Here is a 20,851-nt window from a genome sequence, read left to right on the forward strand (position 1 = left end):
ATCTCAAGCATGCATGCATTCAGGAGAGCGTACTTAGCTGCGAGAATCCCTCTTCCCCTCCCGAAGGCACTTGGGATGTATGACATAATTTGCCTAGGCAAGAAACCCATAAAGTAACTAAAGAAATGTAAAAAAAAAAAGCTTAAAACAAGTAAATATGATATACTTTGCTATCTATTTACTAATAGTGGAAAAATATGCAGCGCTAAAAATTCTTATAAAGAACAAATTATGCATCAATGTGATGATAACACAATAACCTGTGAATGAGTGTCCATTTGAAACCAACACAAAAAGAAAACACAAAGAAAAAAGTCCATCAATAGGGGGTGTATGACCACATCCTCATCTTTGGAAAAACTTTCTGCACGGTAGAATCAGAAATAGATGGAATACTCTTACCAGATGACGTGGATCTGCTTGTCAGCGACAACAGATCACAAAGGCATGTAAGGGATCGGCTCGGCTCTGCTCGGCTGGATGATGGTACAGTGGTAGACTCACCACGGGGTATCCTGTTGGATGGCTGTAAGCCTGGACTGGAACCTCACCGTAGGTGTACTCGCTCCAACTCGAATCCGTGGACAGGAACAGAGGGTCCGATTCTTTAAACGCCAACTGGTGATACGAACAGTGGTGTCCACTGATGCAAGGTGCACACTGGTATGGAGTTTTGAAAAAACTTTGCATCCAAGCAAGTCATGCAGGGAAGAGAAAGAAAACAATGCTCCGGATGGTGCAGGTAAAAGAGGGTAGGTTTTATTGAAATAAAACCAATAACATGAAAGTGATCACTTCAGTATAAAATTGAATAAAAGCAATATGGGGTGCAGGTATAGCAAGCCCGACGCGTTTCGTCCAAGTGGACTTCAACTGGGGCATCTACCTTCACCCCCATATTGCCACATATATATAATAAAATTGCTTAAAATTTCAATAAAACCTACCCTCTTTTACCTGCACCATCCGGAGCATTGTTTTCTTTCTCTTCCCTGCATGACTTGCTTGGATGCAAAGTTTTTTCAAAACTCCATACCAGTGTGCACCTTGCATCAGTGGACACCACTGTTCGTATCACCAGTTGGCGTTTAAAGAATCGGACCCTCTGTTCCTGTCCACGGATTCGAGTTGGAGCGAGTACACCTACGGTGAGGTTCCAGTCCAGGCTTACAGCCATCCAACAGGATACCCCGTGGTGAGTCTACCACTGTACCATCATCCAGCCGAGCAGAGCCGAGCCGATCCCTTACATGCCTTTGTGATCTGTTGTCGCTGACAAGCAGATCCACGTCATCTGGTAAGAGTATTCCATCTATTTCTGATTCTACCGTGCAGAAAGTTTTTCCAAAGATGAGGATGTGGTCATACACCCCCTATTGATGGACTTTTTTCTTTGTGTTTTCTTTTTGTGTTGGTTGTTTCAAATGGACACTCATTCACAGGTTATTGTGTTATCATCACATTGATGCATAATTTGTTCTTTATAAGAATTTTTAGCGCTGCATATTTTTCCACTATTGTATTTTCAATTTTTGTCATATTGCTTGTGTGGCTGCTCACTTGATATTTTAGATCAGCGCAGTATTTCCCCCTTTTCACATCTATTTACTAATGCTAACAGCATGAAGAATAAACATAATCAATGTTGATTGGGAGAGTGAAGTTCCTCTTTAAAATTAATGAAAGGCAATGAGCCAATCATAGAAGCCGGATTGTTGAAAATTCTTAAATCTGTGTAATGCTTGTCTGTGTGCAGGAGGAGCTAGCCAGTGGCTCTGGATGAACACATAAACTACCCTTTGATCAAGTGTCCTGCTGCTGCCAAAGAAGTCAACAGATGGGCAAGGCCAGAAAAGAGGTAGGCAGGAGGGGAAGCTGCCCTGGGCGCAGAGGAGCAAGGGGCCAAAGAATGCATGCTGGGTGGGGCACCCATTCTACCGCACGTATGAGTGGTGTAGGGGGGTGCAGTTCTGTATTCCTGCCCTGGGCACTGGACGACCCTGTCCCGGTACTGGGTGGAGAGAACCTAGACCTGCTGCAGTACACAGGTTTTAGCAGCAATTGGGAAAGGTGTGAATAGGCCAGCTTCTGATTAGTCTATGATTCTGCTTTAAAGGAAGACTACCATGAAGCATAAAGAATTTTTTCAAGGCCTCTGACATAAACTCAGTTCTCTGACTCATGACCCACATACTAGTTGTAGGGCCACCTGGAAAATAAACGTCAATATCACTGCACTGAAACAAATCTGTGGGTCAAGACTGAGTGAATGTCCACTTATTTCCACCAAAAGCTTTATCATCAATATATCAGCTACTCAGTAATGACCAGACATGCCTCACACTATACAGCCTTTGCAATAATTAAAATACTCATAAAAAAGACCATAGTAAAGAAGACCCACATAAAGAAGCGGTCCATCACCTTGGCCACTTTCTTCCACTCAATTCCATTAAGGCTGATGTATTTCTGCTCACGGTACCAGTTAGTGATGTATTCAATGTTACTTGCCAGAACTCTGTAATGGATGCAATGATGACAGTACAGATGACGAGGGATGTTACACTGGCCTCCCTTGTCCCCAGCAGCTTCGCCATTTAGATTAGCGTGGATGTCCGTGTCACAGAAAAAGTCACCTGCCACAGAGAGTGGATGATTCAAAGAGTCATGAAAATCCTGTTCTTTCTCATAGACATCATAGGAATGAACACTGTCCTGTGAAATGGTGTCACTTTCTTCCTGGGAGCGAGTGCAGTTCTCTCCCACATCGTAAACAAAAAATATCTTGGACATGTAGTCAAGTATGACAACCCTTGCCCATTGAGGGATCGGCTTTGCTTCTGCCCCACATAGGTGAATGTTCATAATGATGATTGTCAGCGCTGTTGAGGCTGTAACCATTGTCATTGTAGCTATGTAGTACTTACCTAAATAGATAAAAACATTAAATATATTTATGATATAGAACGTTCCTCTCAGTTCATATGTAAAACTCATTCATTTTTAATTTCATAAGATATCTTTAAAATATAATAGGCAATTAGACTTATTCTATGTACGCAAATGTGATTTATGTAACACATATATAAAACATGTAAAAGGATTGAGCCGGTAAATCTGCAGTTCATATAGCGATTTTAATAGTTGGTTACAAACAGTGCCAAGCAAAACACTGAAGCGTTGCGACAACAGCCTTAGTCGTAGCATCCTTTTACTTGTTTCTGCTGTAGTCAGGGCCGTTTGAAGGAATTTGGGGGCCCCAAGCAAAATGGGGGGCCCCCAAGCACCCCCCCCTCCCGCACGCAAAGCCTACGTTAGCGATTCACAATTTTTTTACACCCATGTTCTTACTCCCCCCCAGTCCCTATGTTTCTCTATTCTCACCTCCCCTTCTTCCCTGTAGGCTGCCGCTGTAGCATGGCCAAGCTCCTCTTCCTCCAGTCAGTCCGGTGTTCTATCATTATGGGTCCCCCATCAGACAGTGCCCGGGCCGGGTACCGTGTGTGGTGGAAAGTTTGAATTTCATATTTATACCAGGGGAACCAGTGTAAAGATAATGTCTATGTTTTACTGGACTGTGACAAAACTAAGCACTCAGCTGAGCTTTAAAAAATGACTTCTCCCTGATAATTACATGAGCCAAATTGTCCTTTTGTTATGAAGGGAAGCTGAATAGGAAGTGGCCACCTGTATATTAGAAGAGGTTCCTTTCATCTCTTGTCTGATTAAGGACCACAATAGGACTCCCTGTGTTAATTGATATGCTAAGTGTGGGAACTATGTGAGTGGGTGATCACAAGGGAAGTTGGTAGGTGTCAAACTCCAAGAGATCCCTTGGCACAGAGATGTGACAAGAGGAGGTTACCGGTTGGGGGTCATTACTGAAAAGACTCATGAAGTCAACCAATCGAATCCCCGGGAACTTGAATTTTTTGGAGGGAGAAAATATTGTCTCAGGGGTATAAAATCCAGTCAAGTCAGCTTGACAGAGATCAGTGTATGAGGTCCTGATCAAGCAGACTGAATCATGATGGATGAGCTGACCTAGCAGCATGGTGATGCAACCTCTCCCCCTCTCTCCCCCCCTCTCCCCCTCTCTCCCTCTCTGTCTCTCTGTCTGTCTGTGTCTCTCTCTCTCTCTCTCTCTCTGTCTCTCTCTGTCTCTCTCTCTCTCTCTCTCTCTCTGTCTCTCTCTACAACTTAGCATTACTTATTGTGGAATCCTCTATAGCCATATTTTTATTAATATCATGTATGTTGTATCAGTATTCAGAAGTGTCCTTTCTGTTTTAACACGTGATATCCTTTATGTTATGGTTGTAAATATTGGATTAATACAAGTGTCTTCTCGGTATCATTAAATGTAATCCCTTTTCTCTTTTTCGCAGCGCTATTCTTTGCTTTAATTTTTATATAGACAAAAAGGTTTTTATAGCTTATTTTAATTATTTACATGCAATATTAATTTTTCTATGACACGTGCGGTACAGGAGATTCAGTTTCCTGTGTTCCCGGCTGGACTGAAAGGAAGTGAGCACTCAGTGTGCACTTCCTGTTTGTCCGGCCGGGAACAGGAAACTGAATCTCCTGTACCACGCGTGGTACCTGGCCGGAATGACAGGACTCCAGGAGGCAGGAGGAGGAGCTCGGCCAAGCTACAGCCTGGGAAGGGGAATTTGGGCTCCCCAGGCCAGCTTGGGGGCCCCAAGCAATTGTTTGTTTTGTCTGTCCTGTAGCGATGGGCCTGGCTGTAGTGTGTAAAGACACACTAAGCCTGAGCACCTGAAAGAGGATTTTGGATTGGGAGTTCCCCGTTGTGTGTGCTGTTTCTCTTCAAACATACATAAAACATGTCTACAATATGTGCATGTGCTTGTATGTCTAGCCTGCTTCGCGCTTAGACCCCTTTCACACTGAGGTGGTTTGCAGGCGCTATTGCACTAAAAATAGCGCCTGCAAACTGACCTGAAACAGCAGCTGCTGTTTCTCCAGTGTGAAAGCCTGAGGGCTTTCACACTGGAGTGGTGCGCTGGCAGGACGGAAAAAAAGTCCTGATAGCCGCATCTTTGGAGCGGTGAAGGAGCAGTGTGTATACCGCTCCTCCACCGCTCCTGCCCATTAAAAGCAATGGGACACCGCGGCTATACCGCCGGCAAAACGCCTCTGCTGAGGCGCTATGCAGTGGTTTTTAATCCTTTTTCGGCCGCTAGAGGGGGGTAAAATCTAAGGCCGAGTACTCACGAGCAGACATGTCCGATGAAACCGGTCCGCGGACCGTTTTCATCGGACATGTCTGCCCGAGAACTTCTGTTCAAAGGCTGTACACACCATCGAACAGAACTCCGCGCGTAAACAATACACGGGGCGTGTCCGCGGTGTCGCCGCGTCGATGACGCGGTGTCGCCGCGACAATGACGCGGCGACGTGGGCGGGCCTGCCTTTTAAATGCTTCCACGCATGCGTCAAAGTCATTCGACGCATGCGAGGGATGGCGGGCGGCCGGACATGTACGGTAGGTCTGTACAGACGACCGTACATGTCGGGGGGACAGGTTTCCAGCGGACTGTTTTAAAGCAAGTCCAGGAAACAGTTGTCCGCTGGAAACCTGTCCGATCCGCCCGAAAATGGTCCTCTTGTGCCTACACACGGCCAAACATGTCTGCTGAAACTGGTCCGCGGACCAGTTTCAGCAGACATGTTTGGTCGTGAGTACGGGGCCTTACGGTAAGATTTTACCCCCCGCTAGCGGCCAAATAGCGCTGCAAAATTAGCGGTAAAGCGCCGCTAAAAATAGCAGCGCTTTACCGCCACCGCACCTCCCGCCCCAGTGTGAAAGGGGCCTTATTCTCAAATCAGTCTCACTTTACTACAAACATTTAGATGCTTACATAATTGGGATGCCTTTTAGGAAACAAATGAAGCATGATTCACAGTAGGGAAAAGCTTAAAAAAAATAAAAATATGAAAATGCTGACTACAATAATGCTGAGAATATTTATTCCCCCTCTTTGCACAGCTACATCACTAACCTAGTCTCAAAATACCAACCTACTCGTTCTCTTCGTTCTTCTCAAGACCTCCTGCTCTCTAGCTTTCTCATCACCTCCTCCCATGCTCGCCTCCAGGACTTTTCCAGAGCCTCTCCAATCCTATGGAACTCCTTACCCCAATCTGTCCGATTATCTCCTACTCTATTAGCTTTTAGACGATCCCTGAAAACCCTTCTCTTCAGAGAAGCCTATCCACACCTAACTGTATTTCCATTTTCTCCATCTGATCATCCCCCACAATTATTACCTTTTGTTCCACTTGATTCTCCCTTCTAGATTGTAATCTCTAATGAACAGGGCTCTCTGATTCCTCCTGTATTAGTTTGTATTGTAACTGTACTGTCTGTCCCCATGTTGTAAAGTGCTGCGCAAACTGTTGGCGCTATATAAATCCTGTATAATAATAATAATACAGTGGCTATGCCAGAAGATAAAAACCCCAGTACAATTAAACTTCAATGTTATTCAGAATCTTTCTAGTTAGACTTACCAGTAACAGTATTTCTAGGAACAAGTAACCCTCTAACTTCATTGGCCTTCATTGAGCTTAAAGAATAAACAAAATCCCCCTGTGGGCGATCAATGTATATTGCAGGGAGTTTAGCAAACTTTGTTGCAGATTTCTACCTTTTGTTATTGTGGATAAATAGCTTTTTGTTTGTCTGTGTCCAAGTGAATATGTATGGGAGTGGTTTTGTAATTATGAATCAGCTGCTGCACCTGCAGGGCTCTAATGAGGAAAATCCCAGGGTCTGCATCCCTTTAGATATGATTTTCCTTTGGGAGTAAATTACATTTTTTTGCAGGGGATGCTTTTGCATTTGTATCTTAGTGCAGACTTCTGGGAAAATCAGTAATCCAATCATTCAAGCAGGGATTAACATATCTGGGATAGCCATATTGCATTGCATATCACAGAGAATTACAGCGCTGAAGATTAAAAAGCAAAGGTTCGCAATTGTATGTGTTATATTATTATTTTTTTATTTGTACATGTTATATTATTATTTTTTTAATTTGCTCCTTTTTCTTCCCATGGAAGTGGAGTTACCCTTTAAAGTGATTTTAAATGTAATTATTTTTCTTTAAAATAATAAACGTGTTAGACTTACCTTCTCTGTGTACTCAGAGCAGCCCCAATCCTCCTCTTCTAGGGTTCCCCGTTGGCGCTCCTGGCTCTTCCCAAGCCACTTGCTATGGGGGCACAAGTGCAGGATCGCTCCCCAGCCATGCTGTTTGCGTCTTGACACAGACAGTAGGTCTGGGCCCCACCCCCTGCTCCCTTGTCACTGGCTGTGATTAACAGCAGCAGGAACCAATGGCTCCTGCTTCTGTTTCTGAGCCAATGAGGAGGAAGAGGGCAGACTGAGCCTCTGCGATGTGTAACATGAAAGTGGATGTAACATAAATGTTAGAGTAGGGCAATTGTGCCAGTAGCTGAGATGTGATGTGATCTTAGTAGATAGATCTTGTGAAGTAGTGTATTTGTACATATAGTTTAATTCTGTGTTATTAAAGTGGAGGTTCACCCGAAAAGTTAATTTTTAAGATTAGATTGATGCTCATTTTGTCAAGGGGAATCAGGTAGTTTTTTTTAAATCGAAGCAGTACTTACCGTTTTAGAGAGAGATCTTCTCCGCCGCTTCCGGGTATGGGCGTTCCTATTTGATTGACAGGCTTCCGACAGGCTTCCGACGGTCGCATACATCGCGTCACAATTTTCCGAAAGTAGCCGAACATCTGTGCGCAGGCGCCGTATAGAGCCGCACCGACGTTCGGCTTCTTTCGGCTACTCGTGACGCGATGTATGCGACCGTCGGAAGCCTGTCGGAAGCCTGTCAATCAAATAGGAACGCCCAGTCCCGAAGACCATACCCGGAAGCGGCGGAGAAGATCGCTCTCTAAAACGGTAAGTACTGCTTCGATTTTAAAAAAACTACCCGATTCCCCTTGACAAAATGAGCATCAATCTAATCTTAAAAAAAAAAATTTCGGGTGAACTCCTGCTTTAAAGTCACAGAATTCAGTAATCAGCCATATTTTGCTCTATAGGCATTTGAAAAGGACAGGGCCAGCTTTTAGGATAGAGTTGACTCCTAGATGCCAATAAAGAATCATATCCGAGTTAACATAGATTGCCACCTTTCTGAAGCCTCAAAGAAGAGGGAGGGGCATAATGTGGGTCCTAAAGTCTCAGTGGTAGACTACGTACTAAAACTATGGAAGAATATGGACACTCTGATGAACTTGGTGCTCATCAGAGCTTACACAGGCCAAAACCACCCTGAAGCAATGGTATGACTGGTTTCTCTGGGAGAGAGTGTATGAGGTAGGCCAGATGGTTTGGGTATTGGTCCCCATGTGGCAGAGCAAGCTGCATGGGAGGGACCATACATGAAAAAAGGGGTGATGTTATCTACGTGGTATCACTTGATGACCGTGGCAAGCGGTTTAAAGTGTACCACATGAGCATGATGAAGCCGCACAATGACAGATCCGCCTATGCTCTCCCAGTTTTTAGTCTGTTACCAGAGGGTGAGGCCGAGCCACTATTGGATCTCCTGGCTGCGATCAAAGAATCGGACACTCCTGGGGAGTTGCAGATCAACCCCCAACTGACTGCATGGCAACAAATTGGGCACAAACCCTGGATCGAGATCGGGCTCAGAAAAGTAAAAGTGTGGGCCTTTATGCTGAAGGTTTTCTACCCTAATGCATAGAATGCATTAAGGTAAACATCCACTGCCTTTAGCAGCACTTTAAAGTAGACTGCTGCCACTGAGTACACAAAGGTAATAAAGAAAAAATCATGTTAAAAGGAAACAAGGATAATCTAAAACCCAGGTGTCAAACACAAGGCCCGCGGGCCGAATCCGGCCCTCCAGGCCATTTCATGCAGCCCTTGCACCTCTCCTGCAGCTGCAGGAGAGCTCCAGCCCTCCTCTGGTCCTCCTCCAGACCCTTACTTTCTGCTTTCAAGCAATGCATCCAGCTTCTTCCCAGCAGCAGCATAAAGAAAGTGGGTTACACTGTGATGTAAGGGAGGGTGGCAGGGCTCAAGTCCTGCGAGAACGCGTGGGAACGGAGTTCCTGCACTTTTTTCACAGCAGGAACTCAGTTCCCTTTGCAGGACTAGAGCAGCCGAGAGCAGCCGAGCCGCCTGAGCCAATCCGCCTGAGCCAATCCTTCACTAAGCGGCGATGCCCAGCTCGAGTCACTGTCAGGGGCAGGCGAACCTTAGTAATCCTTTATGTTACTGGCTGCTTCCTGTATATGGATTCATCGGGTAGTGTGCGGGTATTCCGTCACTTCCTCGATGCCGCAATGTCTCCTGGGAGCTTTTGTCGTTGTTCCTAGGAGACATTGCGGAGGTCTGCCACGAGTTATCGTGGGATTTAGAAAGAACTAAACTTACCTATTAATGGCACACTTTCAGAAGGAGGCATGCTTTCTGCAACCATCAGCTGAAAGACAGTCAGAGCCAAGAGTACAGTGACTCCTAGAGATACCTTTTCCCCAGAGTCTGCAGGGAGGTAGAACCCTAATGGAGCCAGGAAGGATATCATCACACATGGGATTAGCAAGTTGAATATGTAGAAAGAAGATCTCCTCTTGAGAATCAGAGTGAAGGTGATATCAGGGTATGGCTCAGAGCAGCATCCGTATGTAATGACATTCTTCACTGCCGGCATGCCTTGCATTTCCCATTCCACATTTTCCACAAAGTCCGACAAGTCTCCTGTGTCCATAATATTTATTATATCCACTTGATTACCATTGTAGGTCCAAGAACCAAAGGTTAGATTACACTGCTGCTTATCAAATGGGAAATAGGAGACATCCACAACGCAGGAGCTCTTGGTGATAGCTGGGGAATCCCATGTGATCTTGCCATCATAACGCAGAACAACATTAGTATTTGCCGGTTCAGAAAATTCATCGTCTGCCCTGTAAATTGAAAGCATCGAAAAAATCAATGGGTGGTAATGTGTTCAGAGAGTCACCATTGTGCAATGCAATGAACTGAGCAGATATCGTATTAGGTAAACTAAAAAAATATAGCTGTACACATAATAGTAGTAAACAATAACTAATCTCAAAGAATAAGTATGTAATAGTAATAAGCAAGACCTTAAATTACTTTTTAAATTAGAATATACTCTTGGATTGATTAGCCTCTGGAATGCTATGTAGGCATACAGGGTTAAAGCATATCTATGGTCAAAAAGGTAAAATAATATATTCATTTGCACATTGTATTTCAATTTTCTTTGTAGCCTAATCCTATTAATCTAAAAAATCTTGAAGTTTGTAAACTTACTTTGCAAAGAATTCCACCCATTTAATTCCTTGAATTCTGTGACACATATTCACTATGCCCTGTGTATAGGCGCTGCTGTGTCACACATTTAACAGAGTCTGCTGTCCAAACTACATAGGTGCAGGGGGAGGAGTTTCAGGAGGCAGAGACAGTACAGGAATCACAGCTTGCAGGCAGCAAGGCACCATGGGATATGTAGTCCTTAAAAAAGAAAAAGCATCTGCAAAGTATGTAGGGAATCCAGGAAGTCGTAGGAAAAGATGGCCAGCACACAGGCAGAACTCAAAATATGAAAGGAGATTTTTAACCACTCACCCCAGGTTGACGTCATATGACGTCGGGGACTTGAAGTGGAGATATTTGCATGCTGCCTGCAGCTACAGGCATCATCCAGAAATCTTTTTTTTTTTAGCAGGTGATTCCCTGCAATGTAAAAGCCATCATTACAAAAAACAAATGTCACTGCCCCTTCCTATGACTGGTCTATTCAGTAAGGAGCACTGGAAAAGGCACGAATACATACAAAAACAACATAGAATATCCATGCTCAAACTTACCAACCAATCAGAAACCAACCAAATTCACCTGTCTAACAGTATGCGTTAAAAACAGAGGTTTAGTTGCACGCATTTGCAAATGCATGTGTAAGCTGCAGGCCCTGTCAAGGCTCTCTGTGTACTGCAGTCCTAACTCTAAAATTTAAAGTCTCCTCAGTGGAAGCACATGTATGCTGATGGATAGATAAAGGGCAGGTGACTGGAGGAAGCCCAGCCCTCTTTAAAGGGGCAGGAGCACACTGAACACCCAGCACATAGAAGCAAAGGTGCCAGTGTGTTACCTGACCACAATGACATCAATACAAAGAACAAATGTCACTGCCCCTTCCTATGACTGGTCTATTCAGTAAGGAGCACTGGAAAAGGCACGTATATATACAAAAACATCATAGAATATCCAAGCTCAAACTTACCGACCAATCAGCAACCAACCAAATTCACTTGTCTAACAGTATGCGTTAAAAACAGAGGTTTAGTTGCACGCATTTGCAAATGCATGTGTAAGCTGCAGGCCCCCGTCAAGGCTCTCTGTGTACTGCAGTCCTAACTCTTAAATTTTAAGTCTCCTCAGTGGAAGCATATGGACAGGTGACTGGAGGGAGCCCAACCCTCCTTAAAGGGGCAGGAGCACACTGAACACCCAGCACATAGAAGCAAAGGTGCCAGTGCGTTGCCTGACCATCATGGCGGACATCCCTCCTCCCACCGCCCTCTGGTGCTTTTCCGGTCTCGCCAATGCGGGGAGCCAGAAAATGAATCCGCTGGTGGCGGTGATTTACCATAGAGCTGTCTGTGGACCAGATGGCCCCCGGCCATCTCTATGACCCTTGGAGGCATGAAGCGACGTCACTTCTGGCGCCAGTAGATGTAAATACTGCGTTTTTTGGATGGGAAGCCTGAGGTCGATTAAAAAAATTAAATTGAATTAAAGGGAAAGTGAAAATATAAAAATAATATAAAATAAAAATAAAATAAACAATAAAAAAAAGTAAAGTGCCCCCATTACCTGGTGCTCACACACAAAAAAAACAAACGCATACGTAGGTCGCGTTTGCATACGTAGGTCGCGTTTGCATACAAAAGTCACGTTCGCATATGTAAACAGCATTCAAACCACACATGTGAGGTATTGCTGCGATCGTTAGCGCAAGAGCAATATTTCAAACACCTCCTCTGTAACGCTAAACTGGTAACCCATAAAATGTTTAGCCCATGGAGATTTTTAAGTACTGAAGTATGGCACCATTCCACTAGAGTGTGAAATTTTAAAGTGTGTCATATTTCACATCATACAAATAAATTGTGTTACATATTGTGTTTGAAATGAAAGTGTTTAATTCAGAAAATCGCATTTGAAAAATTGCTGTTACAAATACTGCGTGACATAAAAAATTGCAACAACCACCATTTTGTTTCCTCAGGGGCAGGGTGGCGCGTTGTGTGCCCAGGGACCAGGTGGAGCGCACGCCAGTCCAGCATGGCATTACATGCCATATATAAGGAGCTTGTTTTTTCTCCATACTGCATACCGATCTGATGCTACTAGCCGGTTGGATATCTGTACCATACTCCAGGGGACACTTTATCTAATGCAGAGGTGCCCAACCAGTGGCCCGGGGCCCACATGTGGCCCGCGGAGCCCTCTGATGTGGGATGGACCTCCTGGTCTGGGATGGAATAGAATAGAATTCTGTTATTAAAGGTAAGTTTATTACTAAAATCACAGTGTATATATGGGCATATCTGTTCTGCAGTGGTTACTGGGTTGCTTTCAAACTGATCTGCAGGTTCAGAGCAGTGCACCTGCGTGTTACTTGCACTGAGCCAAAGGCCCCTTTGACACGGTCAATCCGACCCAATTGGACCCTCCATTCACCTCTAACGGCGGACCGTTTCCAGCGGATATCCTCTCGTGTGTACGGGGCCCGTACACACGAGAGGATATCCGCTGGAAACGGTCCGTGCTCTGGCGGATTTGGATCTGATGGCTGTACACACCATCAGATCGAAATCCGCGTGGAATACATCCGCGGTGACTTGAATCCGTCGGCTGGATTTTTATCCGCCGGGAAATGTCCGCTCGGACATACACACGACCGGATCTATCTGCTGGAACTGATCCGCGGATCAATCCCAGCGGATAGATCCGGTCGTCTGTACGAGGCCTTAGGAGTAGCAGATGTAAATGGACTTGTGTCTATAGAGTAGAGTGGGCTGCCATCCACCGGCTCCACACATTGTGGCCAGCCACCCGTTACCAAGTCGCTTAGATGGCCCTCGCGCTTCAAAAGGTTGGGCACCCCTGATCTATCGGTTCCTGCTGGTGAGTAATCCTTGTATACCGTCCATTGATTATATACACCATGCTGTCAGCATTGCAGTTTCATTTGGAGACATGGTGACACTTTAGTCAGTGTCACTATTGTGCATACCTTTGCCCTGCCTTTAAGCCCCGCCTTTAAGCCAATTATGGCTCTCACAGCACATTGCACTGTGATTGGCCAAAGCATACAGGTCAGGTGCATGCTTTGGCCAATTAGCATCTTTCAATGCACTGCAATCTCACAGTGCATTATGTTTGTTTGTTCTATGAACAAACGAATACCCGATGTTCGTGTTGAACTTATGTTCGACTCGAATATCGGGACCATCTCTAGTGCTTAACTCACATTTATACATACACATACTAAGGCCAATTTAGATAGGATTCAATTAACCTACCAGCATGTCCTTGAAGTGGGGGAGGAAACCCACACAGGCACAGGGAAAACTTTCTTCAATCCAAATCAGATTCTTTTTTCAAATCATTTCCTATAAGAAAGTGCCAGGTTTGCCAGCATAATGAATATGAATATATTGCAACACAAGAAAAAAGTATGTTGTTTCTCTGACCCGTCTACCTACTTGTTATAGAGCACGATATCTGGTCTCCATACCATGTTGCTTGGGATACGGATAGAATCTAGACCATCATAGTCATCTCTGTTCCACGTCAGGTATGCATCAAACCAGCTTTGCCTAATCCACAAGTATGCTGTCAATATCTGATTCCTTTCATCCTGTAAAAAAAGAAATGTTCACATTTAAAATGTACAAATAAAAAAATATTACCCCAGCTAGCAGGAAAAGCAGGTAAAGCAGGAAAGTCTAAAGCCTGGTACACACTAAGGCACGGATTCACAAAGCACTTACGCCGACGTATCTCGAGATACGCCACGTAAGTGTAACTATGCGCCGTCGTATCTGTGCGCCGTGCCCACAATCTGAGATACGCCTGAAAATAGGCTTCATCCGACCGACGTAACTTTCCTACGCCGGCGTATCGTGGACGCATATTTGCGCTGGCCGCAAGTGGCGCTCCCATTGATTTTCTATGCACATATGCAAATGAGGGAGATACGCCGATTCATGAACGTAGTTGTGCCCGGCGCATAATATACGCGGTTTGTGTAAGTCGTAGTCTGGCGTAAAGTTATTCCCCATATAGGAGGCGCAACTCATGCAAAGGTATGGACCAGGGAACACAAGCCGTTGTATCTTTTGTCGTTTACGTTGTACTTGAATATGACTAGGCGTAGGTTACGTTCACGTCGTAGGCAGTGATTCTACGTATCTTAGGCAGTTGTTTCGACGTGATTCTGAGCATGCGCACTGGGATGCGGCCACGGGACGGCGCATGCACCGTTTATTTTAAGTACTTCTATGGCGCTTGGCCCATCATTTGCATGGGGTCACGCCTCATTAGCATGGCTCACGCCCACTTCCACCTACGCTGGCTTACGCCGAGGAAACCCAGCGTATCTTTAAGAGCGAGTGGGAGCGAGTGCTTTGTGAATCCAGTGCTTGCCTCTGTGCGTTGCGCCGGATTAGCGTAAAAGAGATACGCTAAGGCGGCATAAATATGCGCCGATGTATGTGAATCCGGGCCTAAAAGTGTGAGATACAGCCACGCTGTACCCTGCACCACCAGAGAGGGAGCCACACTGTACCCTGTACCACCAGAGAGGGAGCCACACTGTACCCTGCACCACCAGAGAGGCAGCCACGCTGTACCCTGCACCACCAGAGAGGGAGCCACGCTGTACCCTGCACCACCAGAGAGGGAGCCACGCTGTACCCTGCACCACCAGAGAGGGAGCCATGCTGTACCCTGCACCACCAGAGAGGGAGCCAGTCACCACATCAGGCAAGATCTGGCTGTCAAAATGATTGTTGTAATAAAAGAAAAAAATTATAAATGAAGTGTAAATGTGTATGATCTCATCAGGCAAATGTGCTTAAGGGAAACGGTACCTCTGGTCAATCGACTCTCCCACTGGGAAAGCCTGCCACAGATAAGGAGGGGCCATATAAATATTCTTCAATCCAGCCCGAAATAGCTACCACAGGTGAACAATGTCTGGAGGCATCTTAATACAACATTAAAAATAATTTGTTTTATTGAATGTACTCACAATGTCTTTAATCTGAGAAAGAGTGATTTGCAGGGTAACATTCAATGCTCGGTCGGTATCTTCCACCGGTCTCAAGGCATTTGCATAATCCTCAAACAGATCCCGGAATAGCATCTGTGCATATTTTCCTTTTGCTGATTCTACCCCTTAACAGACATAAATAGAGGATAGTGAAAATAAATTATACTAAACTGGATACCAGCCTTTCTCAACATTTTAAACCCAAGGGAACAATGGGAAAATTGCCCTTTACATTGATAATCAGTATGAAGAATGCAAAATAGGAGGTCAATCAGCCACAGTTCAAGGCACCTCTAGCAACCTCTAGAGCAGTGTTTCCCAACTCCAGTCCTCAAGGCACACCAACAGGTCATGTTTTCAGGCTTTCCATTATTTTGCACAGGTGATTTGATCAGTTTCACTGCCGGCTGGGTTCACACTACTACACTACTTTCATCCTACTTTGCTCTGTGTTCAATGTTTCCCTATGAGAGCGTCTTGTAGTGTCCTACACAAGTCGGTCCGACTTTGAAAATGCTCCCTGTACTACTTTTGGTCCTACATTGATCCTACGTCAGGCCCATTGAATATCATTGAAGTCGGACCAAAGTAGTATCCTGTTCATGAAAGTAGGATAGATGTAGGACCAATGTAGGATACATGTAGGACCAATGTAGCAGAGCAAAGTAGGATGAAAGTAGTGTAGTAGTGTGAACCCAGCCTCAGACTGGGTTCACACTACTACACTACTTTCCTCCTACTTTGCTCTGCTACATTGGTCCTACATTTATCCTACATTGGTCCTACATCCATCCTACTTTCATGAACAGGATACTACTTTGGTCCGACTTCAATGATATTCAATGGGTTGAAGTAGGATCAATGTAGGACCAAAAGTAGTACAGGGAGCATTTTCAAAGTCGGACCGACTTGTGTAGGACCAGTTAAGACAGCTCTCATAGGGAAACATTGATTTTCACACGTCATGCTACATGAGGCTTCCAATGTAGGACCGTTTGTCGGACAAGTGTGTACCCAGCCTTAGTAATTACCACATCTGAGGGAAATCCTGAAAACATGACCTGTTGGTGTGTCTTGAGGACTGGAGTTGGGAAACACTGCTCTAGAGAAACCCATGGTTCCATGGAACACTGGTTGAGAATAGCTGCTGTATACATTGTATAAATTCTCTTTAGGCTCCATGCACACTGAAGCTAAAAAAAGCTATAAAAAAATGCCAGTAGCTTTGCAGGGAGCCTTTCAACGTTTTTTAGAGTTAAATATGTTTTTAATGCTTTTCAACAGAAGGATACAATACATATAGACATCAGACGTCTACTATACAGAAAGGATCATAGCAGTATAAATTGTCTGAGACACCATATAACGAAAGCCCATTATGAATCCGATAAATTCACCTCCTACATCAGGTGGCTAACAGTGCGTGATTTGGAAGAACAGAGAGGGCTGATGAAACATAAATCAGTATAACTACATCTGATTATCAGGAAAGAGAAAAGGAGAGAAAGTGAGGAAGGAGAGAAGAAAGGGAGGAAAAGACTTATGGGGGAGGAGAGAAGGAAGGACCGAGAACCGAGCGGGCCACGACACCTCATCTGTGTAAAATATATCTGGATTAAGCAGCAGGGCTAAACTCGAGGCGGTAGTAACGCCTTTAAAGAGTTTTTTTGCGTTTTTGCAATAGGGTTTATTAGCGTTTTTCAGTGTAGCGTTTTTTAGCTTTTTTTTTCTTCAATGGATAAAAAAACGCTCAAAAACGCTGGCGCCAGCGTTTTAAAGCGTTTTTCGGCGCTTTGCGTTTTTTCCCGCCTAAAAACGGCACTTTGACAGCAAATTTCGGGCGTTCAGAAAAAAGCCAAAAAACTCCAAAGCTCATTAACACTAAAAAACGCCCATGTGTGCATGGGCACATAGGCTAACGTAGAGTTCAGTTTATGGGCTTTTTAAAAAAAGCCCAAAACCACAATAAACTGCAGTTTATCAGCTTCAGTGTGCATGGAGCCAAGTGTATGTAAGCCCAAAATCTATTTGTCAACATGCTGAGCCTCATAACTAACTGTATACAGTTTTCATAAGCAAATCATTTTTTGTGAATCAAAGTTTCTTACTTGGAGACCATGCCAGTTCCGGTTGCAGGCTAACACTAAGCAACTTCTTTGCAATTTGCAAAAGTGTTGTCAGACTACTGTGTGCAGTCCTTCAGCTGGCTATTGGGCTGATGGACCTGATAAGCAGCCCAAAATCAACTGAAAAAGTTTACAGGGCAGGCTACTAATTAAACCGGGCATGCCCCTGGTCGGTGATGTCACAAGGGGGCTGGGTCACCCACTGACGACCCTAAAGATTAATAATTTAATTCATCCTATTTAGCTCCAGATGCTTCCCATAACTTCCACATACTGTATATACTCGAGTGTAAGCCGAGTTTTCAGCACATTTTTTTGTGCTGAAAATGAAAATGAAAATCGAGTCACCTTTTTGCGCCTGATCTCCCGGGATTTGGGGACCCGGTACCGGCCGGCTGTAGGTCCCCTGGAATACAATCTTGGCACACATGTAGCCCCACTTCTCTACAAGTGTGCAAAGTTTGTTGTCTGGGGGACCTACGGCCGGGGAGCACCGATTTTTCAAAGCCGGGCACCCCTTCCATAGACTCCCATGTTAAACAGTAATTTCTCTGGTAATTTTGGGGACCCAGTACCGGCCGGTCTTAGGTCCCCTGGACCCGGAACTTGGCACACATGTAGCCCCATTTCTCCTCTACACGTGTTATGTCACATGGTATTTGCGCATCAGTCTTTGAAATGCAATTTTTTTGGAAAAAATACACTTTCATGAATAAAAAAAAAAACACTAAACAGTAACGTTAGCCCAATTATTTTGTATAATGTTACATTGAGTAAATAGATACCTAACGTGTCAAGCTTTAAAAATTGCGCACAATCGTGGAATGGCCACAAACTATGGTACCTAACAATCTCCATAGACGACACTTTAAAAAAATGTAATGGTTACCAGGTCGCGGCAGTACCTCACATGTGTGATTTGAACACTGTTTACATATAGAGGCACGACTTGCTCATTCATTTTCATTGCTGCGTGAGCATGCAGAGACAGGAGCACTTTAAAAAAATAAAAATCGTATTTTTTTTTTTTATTATTATTATTTTTTACATTGTCACTTAAAAAAATATCTGATCATTTTTATTGCTGTCACAAGGAATGTAAACATCCCTTGTGACATTAATAGGCGGTGACAGGTACTCTTTTTATAGAGGGATCGGGGGTCTAAAAGACCCCAAATCCCTCCTTTGCACTTAAAAGTATTTAGATCACCAAAATTGAAAATTCTGAATACTGACACTACCGAGTAAACCGGAAGTGACATTTTGACGTCCGGTTGTTATCACTAAAAAGCCAACCACTAGCTCTAAAAAAACAGTACTGGGTTGATGCCTGAAGCTGCAAGCATCCCCCCGGTATAACTCATTCAAGTTGAGAATACAAATTTGCGTACCGTCTGCGCTAAGGGGTTAAGATTGCACAGAAATTTATCAGAAATTAATCTATTTGCTAGACTTTGGAATTTGGAGACAGTGATACACATAGAAGGCTTAGCCATGTACTTCCCTGGTATGTACAGTCGATGTTTCACATTCGCACTTTCTATCATGTAAATCTGTCTCTGTGTTTTATGCCATCTCTACATTTATAAACATATTTTACCATTATATATCGCAATACATTATCAAACAATTATGAGATTATGCTTACCAAAAATTTCCCAAGTTGGTCACTAAATGGCCAAGGTCAAGTAGCAGACTGAAATATTTTTAGTAACTGATCTCACCTTTGAGGTCCAGGACTGTTGAGAAAAGCCACGTTAAAACACAAATTGCTGCTGAATATGTCTTCATCTTGTATGTTTCCTTTTTTTTACAGTAACAAAGTCAATTTAGCAGCTGAATTGTTCACTCACTGTTGATGGAAGAAGGAAGATGCTGAAATAGTTGTCACGGAACTGAAGTCTTTCCTGGTATCTAATTTATGACAGAGATGTACAAAAAGAACATGCAGTTCTCTATAGCCAAAGAGAAACTGATATGGTTCTGAGCAACCAGTCTACAAAAGGTGATCTGATAGTGTCACGGTTCAGTGATAACTAGTATACTAGCAGCCACCATGTTCTACTGTTTCAACCTGTTCGGTGAGATGGCGTATCGCTGAAACAACATGCTTTTTTTAATGGCTAATAAAGAATGCATTACACCCAGCCACGGAAATTAAGATTTTCATGCAATTTTAAAGCCAACTCACTTGTCCTGCACCATCCACTAGTGCAAGGGGCCAGATATAAATATACCACCTTGACTAGGCCTGTAGAAAAGAGGGGCTTGGCTTTACCCGTTATAAATTATTTCTGGCAACCCAGCAGGTGACTGCCCATTGGTGGCTTCAGTCTGATCTAACTAACTCTGCTGTGGTACTGGAGGCAGCAATTGTTAATTCCCTGGATGCCTTACAAGGCCTGTTGTTTAGGGGGGAATAAGTCCCCACATCCCCTCTCTCCTTTCATGGAAATTACCATACAGGTGTGGAAAACGAGTGAAGCTCTGCAGACGCCTCAGCAAATTCTTTCTCTCCACATACCCCCTTGTGGCTGAATCCCAACCTCCCTCACTTCTACGCTATCCCAGACCCACAGGCTTGGGCCAAATAAAAAATTGTATAGTTGGAACATATTATTACTAATAGTGGGGTAGATTCAGGAACAATTTCCGCCGGTGTAGACTGAGATGCGCGGCGTAAATGCCAATTTGCGCCGGCGTATCTCCGCGCCGTATTCAGCAAACAATATTACGCCGTAACGTAGATTTTTTTTTTTCGTTTGGACCTTTCCACGCCGGTGCGGCGTGGGCGCCCATTTACGCTGGTCTGAACTAGCGCGGCCCTGGTTTTTCTATTTTAAATATGCAAATGAGGGAGTTGGTCCGATTCAGCAAATTACGAATTGCCGGCGCAGGCTACTCCCGGTGCGTGTAACTCTGGTTTGCAGCGGAAAGTTACCCTTTATAAAGCAGGGGTAACTTTGCACCAGACTTGCTCAAGTCAGCTTGTGATAGACGTGAAACTAAAATGAAAATTTTATGTTATGATTAGAAATATTAAAGTGTATTTCGGTAATATTTCTTTAGTATATTGCTTATTTTCCTTGATAAGTTCTATCAGAGATTGTTTTAAAGGGATTTGATGTTTTGTGAAAAGCAGAACTGTTTTCCAAATTAAGAAGCAGAGGACTTTTCAAATGAAGCTTCCCCATCCCCCATTGTAATTCACTCTTCCCTGCATTCCTGATCATTTCAAGAGGAAATTGTGACTTTGCTACATCCTGCCTTTTGGAGATGGAAAAGGAATTTGTAGCCTGGACTGTTTTTCCCTTAAAAGGCA

General features: G+C 44.1%; 1 protein-coding gene across 1 annotated transcript; it reads right to left on the reverse strand.

Moving 5' to 3' along the window:
- Window positions 1–1,896: 1,896 nt before the first annotated feature.
- CHRNA9 (cholinergic receptor nicotinic alpha 9 subunit) lies at window positions 1,897–19,320 on the reverse strand. The gene is made up of 5 exons (XM_040354373.1): window positions 19,254–19,320; window positions 15,383–15,528; window positions 13,833–13,987; window positions 9,466–9,998; window positions 1,897–2,927 (listed from the first exon to the last, which is right to left on the reverse strand). Exons 1-5 carry the CDS (start codon window positions 19,318–19,320, stop codon window positions 2,344–2,346), a joined length of 1,485 nt encoding a protein of 494 aa, XP_040210307.1. The 3' UTR covers window positions 1,897–2,343.
- Window positions 19,321–20,851: the final 1,531 nt, after the last annotated feature.

Source organism: Rana temporaria, chromosome 1 (assembly GCF_905171775.1).
Source record: "Rana temporaria chromosome 1, aRanTem1.1, whole genome shotgun sequence".
NCBI lineage: Eukaryota > Metazoa > Chordata > Amphibia > Anura > Ranidae > Rana > Rana temporaria.